At 38.4% G+C, this 11,042-nt stretch overlaps 1 protein-coding gene and 1 long non-coding RNA gene across 2 annotated transcripts in view; both read right to left on the bottom strand.

Moving 5' to 3' along the window:
• Window positions 1-192: 192 nt before the first annotated feature.
• On the bottom strand, window positions 193-5,967 carry LOC107181765. The gene is made up of 2 exons (XR_001512466.1): window positions 5,933-5,967; window positions 193-769 (listed from the first exon to the last, which is right to left on the bottom strand). It is a non-coding gene; the product is annotated as an uncharacterized LOC107181765 (long non-coding RNA).
• Window positions 5,968-7,703: 1,736 nt separating this feature from the next.
• The window catches only part of TMED7 (transmembrane p24 trafficking protein 7), a gene marked incomplete at its 5' end in the record, with an annotated part of 32,529 nt that continues 29,190 nt past the window's right edge, over window positions 7,704-11,042 (bottom strand). The window contains one exon of the mRNA XM_006755303.1: window positions 7,704-10,382. Within this exon, the coding sequence (XP_006755366.1) occupies window positions 10,146-10,382 (237 nt within the window). The remainder of the gene's footprint in view (window positions 10,383-11,042) is intronic.

Genomic DNA, 11,042 nt, shown 5'->3' with positions numbered 1-11,042 from the left:
GTTGGAGTCCTCTGTCACTGAGGCAAGCAAGCCTCATGTTAGTTTCAAGCTGCCTGGCTGCCGGCCGCCATCTTCGCTGACAGTTAATTTGCATATCTCGCTGTTCAGCCAATGAAAAGGGTAGCGGTCGTACACCAATTACCATGTTTCTCTTTTATTAGTGTAGATTACAATCAAAAGAGGAGGCATAAGGGGGTTACATGAAATTTATTGGTGATAGATTAGGCAAAGTAGGAGAAGGCAAAGTGGAGAAATCTCTGGGACAATAAAAAGTAAGATGAATAGACACATACTTCTTTGTAGTAGGTGGGTATAGGATAGTTAACAATTAACATTATAACAATAACAATGAGGGGTTCTGTGGTCCCCTGCTCTGGTGGGAGATTGTGCCCTGAGGGGGTCTGGAACAAGGAAATTACCCTGATATTCCAAACATATGTTATCCTAGATGCAGACAGACTCAGTTGAGGTAAAGATTGATCTTGGTCAGAAAGATCCTGGCCCAGGATATGACTACCTGCCAGGACCTGTTTTTGGTTAAAAAGTTTTAATTTTAGACCATCCTATGTGGGTACTAAAAGGTTAACATGGGTGGTGCACACGGGCAGGCTAAATAGCCATCTCAGATGGTGGATAAAGAAAAATTGAGGGGGTAGGGGATGGGATATCCCAAGGGAAGGGCTGCACAGCACTGAGCCAAGGGGACATTGGATGGATGATGGCAGCACTCAGGAGCTAGTTTCATTCTTATATGCCAGTGATGGCGAACCTATGACACGCGAACTCACTTTTTTTGGTTGATTTTTCTTTGTTAATGATATGCTAAGACTGCTCAACTGCTCACTATGACGTGCATTGACCATCAGGGGCTAGGTGCTCCGACTGGTAGGTTAGCTTGCTGCCGGGCTCTGGCCGATCAGATTGAGATGGGCTGGACACACCCTGCAGCCCTCCCATAGTCCCTCCCCAGCCCTGATTGTGCATTGGTGGGGTCCCTTGGCCTGGCCTGGCCTGGCCCTCTTGCAATCTGGGACCCCTCGGGGGATGTCAGAGAGCCGGTTTTGGCCTGAACCTGTAGGCCAGGCCAAAGGACTCCACTGGTCTATATACATAAAACCCTAATATGCAAATAGGCTAGAACAACCAAACAACCAGTCGCTATGACATGCGCTGACCACCTGGGGGCACACGTGGAACATGGTGGGCGTTGGCAGCAGGCGGCAGAGCACGGAACATGGTGGGCATTGGCTGTGGCTGCGGCAGGATGGTGGAGCAGGTGAGTGGGGGCGTGAGACCAAGGCAGGCGTGTCATGGGCGAGCCTCTGGTGGTTACTGAAAATTCTTTGCTCCTGCACACTGCAGTTCCGCTGGGTGCTTGCACCTCTGCTGGCGCTGGCCCTGCTAGCACCGCTATTGGTGCTGGCCCCAATCATTCCTAAGTCGGCGGGTGCAAGTGGGGATGGTGTTGTCAATGTGTGGGAGAGGTGACGGGAGCAGAGTTGCTGGCAGACAGGGGACCAGGGGGCGTGGTGGAAGGGGCAGGGTGGGGGCGCGGAGGATGGGCCAAGACCTGCTCCTGTGCCCACCGCAGCCTAGCGACCCACAGTTCCTTTCAAGGTGCACTTCTATACTCAGCACAAATTTCCTTCAACAATGAAGGGTAAAAAAAATGAAGGCCAAGTAAAGACATTTTTTAAAAAAAGGAAATGAACTTGCCATCAGGTGACCTGCACTAAAGGAAATTCTAATGTATTCTTCAAGCAGAAGAAAAATTATTCCAGATAAGCTCAAAGAGCAGCAAGGAACAGAGAACAAAGATGGTAAATATATGGGCAAATCTAAATTAATATTGACTATATAAAATAGTAGTAACTTATATTTAAAGGTATACAAAATATATGACAACATATAAATTGAGAAGGTAAATGGAGTCACAAAGCAATTGTCCATAAATTTCAAATAATTTAAATAATAGAGAATATGGCCTCTGATCAGAATACTGCAATTACCTTAGAAATCAATAAAAAAGAACTTAAATACTTATGTTTGGAAATTAAGAATTACAATTCCAAATACTATCTAGGGGTCAAATTAGAATAATAAAATCAGAAAATTCTTTGAAATTGATATGTAGATATCAAGACTTGTAGAATGGAGCTTGTGTAGGCAGACTTCTAAGATGGTCCCTGAAATCCTTCCCCAACCCCTTATCTATACCTTTGTGTGGCAGAACTTGTAATTTGCTTCTCACCAACAGAATATGGTAAAGGTGGAAAAATGTTGAAGATGCAATTAAGGTCCCTATTCAGTTGACTCTGAAGGGAGAATATTCCAGGTGGCTCTGACCTAGTCAGGACCTGTCAGGCCTTCCCTGAAGGAAGAGACTTGAAACAGCAGCTTCTCTCTCCTGCTGGCCTGGAAACAGCAGTCACGATGGGAACTGCCTATGTGGAGGGGAAGCCTCACTGGCTGAGGGCCTCAGTTCTCCAGCTGCAAGGAACTGAATTTCGTCAACAACCTGACGAGTTAAGAGGAGGACACCAAGTTCCACAGGAGAGCACAGTCCAGGTGACAACTTCATTGCAGCCTGTGAGACCCTGAAAAGAGGACTCAGTAAGGTTTGCCCAGACTCTTGACCCATAGGTATTGTGAGATAATAAAGTATGTGTTTGACACTGATAAATTTGGTAATTTGTTACATAGCATAGAAAACTAACAGCCCTGGCCGGTGTGGCTCGGTGGTAGAGCATTGTGCTAATTCTAAATTTTGTACAAAAATGCAAAAGACAGCCAAAATCTTGAAGAACAAGGTATAAAGACTTGTTTTACCAATTATCAAGAATTTAAAAAGCTTTAGTAATTAATACAATATGTTACTGGGGTAAGGACAAGCAGATCACTGGAATAGAGCAGAGAGCACAAAAATAGACTTATGTAAATATGGGCACTTAATAGATGACCAAATTGGCATTATAAGTCGATAGAGAAACATGAGTTTTCAAGAAATTGAAAAAAGAAACCTGCTAATCACCTTACCTTATCTCATATAAAATTCAAATGAAGTAAAAGGTAAAATTATACATATTTTAGAACATAGTATAGGAGAAGATGTTTATGACTTCAGGAAAGAGAAATATTTCTTAAACAAGACATAAAAACATCAATACAGGAAAAGTTGATACACTAGGAACAGAAAAATAAAAACAGTGAGAAGATATTTGAAATACTTATAACCAAAAAATTGAGTCTCCTGAATACATAAAGGAATTAATTAAAAAATGTCAAACTAATGCAACTTTTTTAAATGGGCAAATGATTTGAACAGGGACTTCACAAGAGATGAAATAAAAATGGTAAATAAGCCCATGAGAAAAAAAACTTACCTCATGAAAATACAAATTAAGCAACGATGAAGTTTAATATCAGTTTAATAATATGCACATATATGTATAAAAATAACTGAAATACTCAGATTTTCAAAAGTTTTAAAGTCTGACAATATTAAATGTGGAACATACTTCGTTGTTGCTGGTGAAAGCACTAATTGGTACAATTGCTTTAGAAAAGTTAGCTATTACCTAGTTAAAATGAAGATACACACATACTTGGAGCAAATAATTCCACTCCTAGATGTATTCTCAAGAGATCATACACATGTACAATAGGACACATATACAAGAGTGTTCATAATGGATTTGTTCATATTAATAAAGAACATGAAACAATCCCAAAACTATTATAGTAGAAGAGACATATACCTGTGGTACACTCATATGATGGACTACTATACAGGAACAAAATCAAACTACAGCCATATATATCAACATGGATGAAGCATCTGTGACATATGGAAATTATTTTAAAAAGTAGTTTGAGAACTATTATACATAACGGGTGAAAACATAAAGAAAAATAAAATTATTTTCATTTCAAGCAGAACATTGGTTATCTCTAGTGGAGAAATCCAGGGATGTGGTCAGAAAAAGATACATAGGAAACTTCTAAGATGCTGGCAATGTTGTATTTCTTAAAAAAAAAAAAAAAGCATTTTATTTTTAGAGAGGGAAAGGGTAACATTGATATGAGAGTGATACATGGATCTCCTGCATGCCCCCTATTAGGGACCAAGCCTGCAAGCTAGGCATGTGCCCTGACCTGGAATCAAACTTTAACCTCCTGGTTCATAGATCAACACTCAACCACTGAGCCATACCGGCAGGGCTGAAACATTATTTAAGATCTTGTGCTGCCTTTTCTTTTTAAGGTAGTAGTAACCACTAGCAAATAGCAGCACTAAAAACAGATTATGCTAAACCAGTGTTACTTCTGGTATAATCTTGATTTCAGCAAGGAATGGGATAATTTCTAATGATGATATCTTGTGGATAAAATCAAGACATGCAGACTGAAAATTGCACATTTGATAGTTTAGGGATAACATCCTGTATATTCCTCCAGAATTTGGAAACAACTGAGGTGGAGAGGTTAAGAGATCATCACCTTTATTATTAACAAAGTTAAAGAACATGTTTTTCCTACCTGTAGCAATGTGGACAGGCTAATAGTCCCTATCCCTGAATTAGAGTTTACTCCACTCAATTGCTGACCTAGCTAGACCACAGACCTCCCCTGTGGGTAGACAAAGTTAAACTTTTTGGGATATAAGTCTTTCAACCTATATGCTTTCTTCCTCCTATAGCACCCTGTAAATGCCTTAGCCCCTTCAAGGCCATTCTGCTTCATTGCTTATGAAACATTAGTTGCTCATATAGCTGTCCTGCCTCCCTCAACTAAGTTATATTCCTGGAGGTCAGACTATCTTATTCATTTTTGAAACTTTAACAGACTATTATATACATGATTGATGTTCAAACACTTTCATATGTGTGTTATATACTACTTAAGAACCATATGAGTAGAGACCAAAGTAAGAACTTTAGAAACAAAAGAACAAGAAACCAGAATTGGACCAATGATAAAAATACAGCTACTGTTGAGTGCTTGTATATCATAGGCACTGTTCTTAATCCTATATAATAAAAGTCTAATATGCAAATTGACTGAACTGCAGAATGACTGGTCACAACAACCGGTCACTATGACACGCACTGACCACCAGGGGGCAGACGCTCAACACAGGAGCTGCCCCCTGGTGGTCAGTGCATTTCCACAGGGGGAGCTCCACTCAGCTAGCAGCTGGCAAGCACAGCAGCGGTGGCGGGAGCCTCTCCTTCCTCTGCAGCAGCACAAAGGATGTCTGTCTGATGGCTTAAGACATCCCCCAAGGGCTCCTGGACTGCGAGAGGGCGCAGGCCAGGCTGAGGGACCCTCGCCCCCTGAGTGCACGAATTTTGTGCACTGGGCCTCTAGTATTTAATAAACATCTCATTATATTATCATTATAGTAGATATCACCTTAGTAATAGATGAAGAAACATACTAATAAAATCAGTTGTGTGAAGTCATGTAGCCAAGATTTGAACTTGACATTAAAGCACTAAACTGATATTGAGCTACCCTGAAATAAAGATAGGTAAGCCTTCATAAATCCATCCTTTAATTGGTGTTTGTAAGGCAGTACTGCACGGTGGATAAGAAAAAGGGCTCTGGGGCCAGATTGCAATGTTTGTATTCAGATTCTACTAATTACTGTGATATGGGGCAGGTTTCCTAACTTCTTTGTGCCCCTGTTTTCTCATCTGTAAAATGGAAATTTGTTGGTTCATAGGATTATTGCAAAGATGAAATGTATCAATACAAGTAAAATATTTAGCACACCTGGCACAAAGTAAGCATTTAATAAATGTTAATCTCTATTTACTGTTATTTTTTTATAGGATTGTGCCCAGAACCCAGAAAGTCCCCTATGACTACATTATAAAGGGAAAGAAAAAACTTGAGGCAACTTGGCATTATACCAGTGATGGCGAACCTATGACACGCGTGTCAGAGGTGACATGCGAACTCATTTTTTTGGTTGATTTTTCTGTTAAATGGCATTTAAATATGTAAAATAAATATCAAAAATATAAATCTTTGTTTTACCATGGTTGCAAATATCAAAAAATTTCTATATGTGACGTGGCACCAGAGTAAAGTTAAGGTTTTTCAAAATGCTGACACGCAGAGCTCAAAAGGTTCGCTATCACTGCATTATACAGTCTAGGTTAATTTACTTAACAACTAAGAGCTTTTTAGGAAACTGTAGGCTAAAGTGCCTTTCACCCAAACTTTCAGTAAGAAATGCAAAGGGCCCTAGCCGGTTTGGCTCAGTGGTTAAGTGTCGCCCCACAGGTTGAAAGGTTCTAGTCAAAGGCACAGGCATGTACCTCAGTTGCAGGCTCAAACCCCAGCTGCAGGTCAGAGTACATGTGGAAGGCAACCAGTCAAATGTGTCTTTCTTACATAGATGTTTCTGTCTCTCCCACTCCCTTCCACTCTATCTAAAAATCAATGGAAAAAATATTCTTGGATGAGGATTAACAAAAAGAAATGCAAAAAGGTTAAAAATAAGGCAGTTTAGAGGTGGTACAGGTTTCCTATGCTATCTGAAAGCTGAGTGTTCCTATGAAACCTTTCCTAAGCAGAAATGGGGTAAAGAAAATAAGCCATTACCATTTATGTGGAAAAAATTTTAAGCATTCCCAGACCCAAAAAATAACGTACTCAATAACACATAAAACCTAAAATAACATGAACATATAATGAAAGCAGTGCCACTCATGCTGCTCAGGGTGCATGCTGCCTCTATAATGGCTCCCTGCAAAATAGCTGAATGCTATTTTCACCATCCTATATAATAAAAGGCTAATAAGCAAACCCACCGAACAGCGGAACAACCAGTTGCTATGGTGCGCACTGACAACCAGGGGGCAGATGCTCAACGCAGGAGCTTCCCCAGGTGATCAGTGCAGTCCCACAGGGGGAGCACTGCTCAGCCAGAAGTCAGGCTTACAGCTGGTGAGTGCAGCGGCAGTGGCGGGAGACTCTCCTGCCTTTGCGGCAGCGCTAAGGATGTCTGACAGTTTAGGCCCGCTCCCCACAGAGCCGTCAAGTCAGACATCCCCCAAGGGCTCCCAGACTGCAAGAGGATGCAGGCCAGGCCGAGGGATGCCCCCAGCACACAGATTTTGTGCACTGGGCCTCTAGTTTCTCATAAAAGGAAATCTTTGGATTTCTTTGTTAGTGAAAACAAGAACATATAATGTAAAACTTTTTGTTAAAGGGAAATGGTATATTGTGAACTTTCTCTTCATTTATTTTTTCTTGGCTGGTCGAAGACGTTTTGATGAAATACCAAATAAATAATCACTCGGTGGCTACAAAAATGTACTCCAAGCTGCAAGTTCATAAGGAGCTTAAATCCTGACAGAAACAAGTCAATTTGTTGATTTTTTTTAAAATTCTACATGTACTGATTGGTGCAACCCTACAGAACCAACACCTATTTAGAGAAATTTGTTTTTCTTTTCAAAAGTAACTAAAAAGCCTCTCTGATTTATTTATATATCAATTTAATTTTTGAAATCAATGGTCATAAGGTCAGTTTTGTCCTATTTAACTATCAATGTTACACTTTTATAAACTAAGCAAATATGGATAGTACAGAGATTTGAATGAAATCTAAAAGAATAAAATTGATTTTAGCCCATTGTATTTTCAAAGTTGATGAGCATCAAGCCAGAAGAAAAGTAATGACCACACACCGTTTATTTCTTTTAATAGTAAAAAGAATGTTTAGATTATTAGCAAAGTAATCTTGTAATGTATCTTCACAGTTGAAATTTAAGTATTCACTTGATACACTTGTATATCAAAGTCCTTTTCCACTATTTAGTCTATTTTAAAAATATATACAGCTAATGATGTTTAAATATTCTGAATCATGTGTTCAAATATAAATATTTGAGAAATTCAAACTGTTGCATCAAGTTATGAAAGAATTAAAGAAGAAACATGAGCTACAAATTATATAGGAGGAAGAAAAAAGTTTACTTAACACTTATGTCTGGCTAAATCTGTACTCTTTCATTTATATATACATACTCAGTTGAGTATAGGCAGCCATCAAACATTAACCAGTTACATACAGATTAGACTAAGCCTGTACTATTTTCTACGACAGGCAGCAGTGGTGATTTCAAACATATTAATATATCTCAATAGTTTCATCAAAAGTTATTTGTAGCAATAGTCTAATATTACGAAATTCTGATAGGCACAGATGAAATCACATTATCTATGCCAAACTCAGCATACTAATGGTACCTGACTCTGCTTATGGTCTAAGTATCTGAACAAAACAGAGCAGACAGGTAACCAGAAAGGACATTCAAGACACACCCATGCTTATGAATCACATTAACATTAGTGTTTAAAATTTCCAAATCTAAATATAGAGGGACACTTATAAAGCTGTGGGACAACTCCAACATAAGAATCCAAGTGATAAAACTGCAAAATCTTAAACTTCAGTTTTTAATCTGATATTAAGGATTAGCCTATTTGGTCTTAAAAAATTTTAGAGTTAAAGGGTTAAAGTTGAAAACATGTTTATCCCTTCTACATTGCATTTGAAATTAGCCAGCATGACAACTTCAATTCCTTTTTGCTCTTACATGCAGTAATATATGTATATACGCATTTTAAGACAGCTTAAAGTTGAGTTAACTTTTAGTCAGTAGTGGTGACTAGAATTGCTATCCAATCAGTATTCCATGGCACCACATATCAAAGTCTGTACAATATGAGTCTTTTTCAGCACTTATCACTTTGGGTGGGGAAGGGAGGCATGGCAAAAAGTAGTTGCATATATATATTTTTTTATAGCAGAAAAGCTTTAAACACTTACACAATTTTACAATATCTTGTATTCTATCTTAGAACAAAATCTTATTCCAGTCAGCTCAATCTATGTTATAAAATACAAACACATTCTAAACCATACAGTGTACAGAATATGCACTATTTAATATTCATTAAATGCAGTACAATCAAATAAAAAACACACACAGCATTCTAAATTTTTAAATCTTTGGGATGCTAACCAGAAATTATACAAATTACATATGCAAGACAAAAAAAGAATAGAAAAAGAAAAGAGAAAGAAAAAAAAAATCCAAAGAAACTAAGTTCTCAGTGCATCACACCTATTGGGATTAAATGAATGGCACTTTTATGATACTAATATTACAATAATCAATTTAAGCTGGGAATGACTCAAAAACATTAAAGCCACATAATGGCAAGAACGAGCCAATTAAATGTTTAAATGAAACAGATCACCTTTTTTCTTTGTAAAAGCACCGAAAATGTAATGGGTGCAGACAACTCAATAAAATTTTTTGTATTTCATTTGCCCCTACACTATAAGACACTGCAGTACCTTATTCTGTATTTATTCTAACTGGTATGAAAATCTGAGTTTTAAGGCCTGAAAACTCTATTATGCTACTGAAACATACTATTTTCTACGTGGTAAGAATGTCTTTATGAAAAAAATTACATATCTGGTTATAAATCATAGAATAAACCCCCAAACCAAAAATCTGACATTTTCCAAGCTAGTGAAAAATAAGTTATACCATGATGTATCAATTAAAAATTATATCAATATTAACAAACATTTCTACGGTAGATATTTCCCCCATGAAAATTAAACAGTGCACAATAGGGCTTGGGCTATAGTGAGTCACATTTGGTTTTCTGAAAAACAAAACGTAATTTACTATAAACAATTAAAAGGCAATTTTCTTCCTCCATAACACATGTAGATATTAAATCGAAGGTCTTAAAAATATTCACTACCTATAAGAAAAGTAGTTTTAAAATGGCAAAAAGAAATCAAAATACCAAAGTTTAGTGTGCGAAGAATAGATATAAACAACCAAGAAAAGAGATCACTGGTGTATTGGTGTTGAATATTTAACACGAATAGCCCAAAATAAGTCCCAAAGTTTTTATACCTTTACAAATAAAAAAAGGTGTCCTTTCCATAGTTTGGGATATGCATTGTGTATTCCCCCAAACAAGTATATGAGTAATGTTTTTAAAATGTTGCCAATATTAAGTTCTTCAGTTACCTAAAATTAATCAGAGGACAGCAATATTACAGTGGCAATGGTGCATCAATTCCCAAAACGTAGTTATGATCCAACACGAGTTGTGGTGGTTCTTTTATCAGAGAAAAAGCTTTTCAGAAGAAATACCTGCCCTATGCTAACCACCAGAAGAATGAGGGCTTCTCCTACTGACCAATAGGCCACTCTTGTATTTAAATCCTCTGCTCGGCTTCGGCCTTGAGCTTCTCTCAAGCGGAAATGAGTCTGATAGTCAATGACAGACTTCAGAGCTTCATGAATCGAAACGCAGGCAGATTCCATCTAAAGAGAAATATTTCCAGTTAGTATGTTTAATATTTTCTGTACACTCCATCTTTCATTTTTAATTTCTCATTTCATTAACATTCACACATTTATGTCCGAGGTCCTGGCAATGCAACCATTTACTCATTCCCACTAGTACAGCTGGTAAAATTACAGATCCCGTAAAGCAGCTGCTTGCCCCAAACTAAAATGTCACAGCTGTGGCATCTGTAAGGATGGAACACTAAGCTAACAACAGCAGAAGTACTAATCAGCTAAGGTTTGTGGCTATGAAATTTCAAACCCAGATTCCTCAAAAAGGAAAGTTTAGGAAGAAGAAATTGGGCAGATCAGCAAATACGACCAATCTACACTAATCTACACTAATAAAAGAGAAAAATGGTAATTGGCGTACAACGCTACCCTTTTCATTGGCTAATCAGGGCTATATGCAAATTAACTGCCAACAAGATGGCGGTTAATTTGCATATTTAGGCACAATGCAGGGAGGCGAAAGGGAAAGCAGGAAGAAGCCCCCTGCCAATGACAGTGATCAGAAACCTTGGGGCTGCCTTTGCCCTGCCCCCCAGCCATGATCGGAGAATCAGGCGCCTTTGTCGCCCTGGCCAGTGATAGCAGGAAGTAGGGGTGGAGCCAGCGATGGGAGCTGGGCACAGT

The sequence above is a fragment of the Myotis davidii genome, unplaced genomic scaffold, assembly GCF_000327345.1.
Source record: "Myotis davidii unplaced genomic scaffold, ASM32734v1 scaffold130, whole genome shotgun sequence".
In the NCBI taxonomy this organism is placed as follows: domain Eukaryota; kingdom Metazoa; phylum Chordata; class Mammalia; order Chiroptera; family Vespertilionidae; genus Myotis; species Myotis davidii.
Note: the sequence above shows the minus strand (reverse complement) of the source record. Positions and strands in the feature narration are given on the sequence as shown.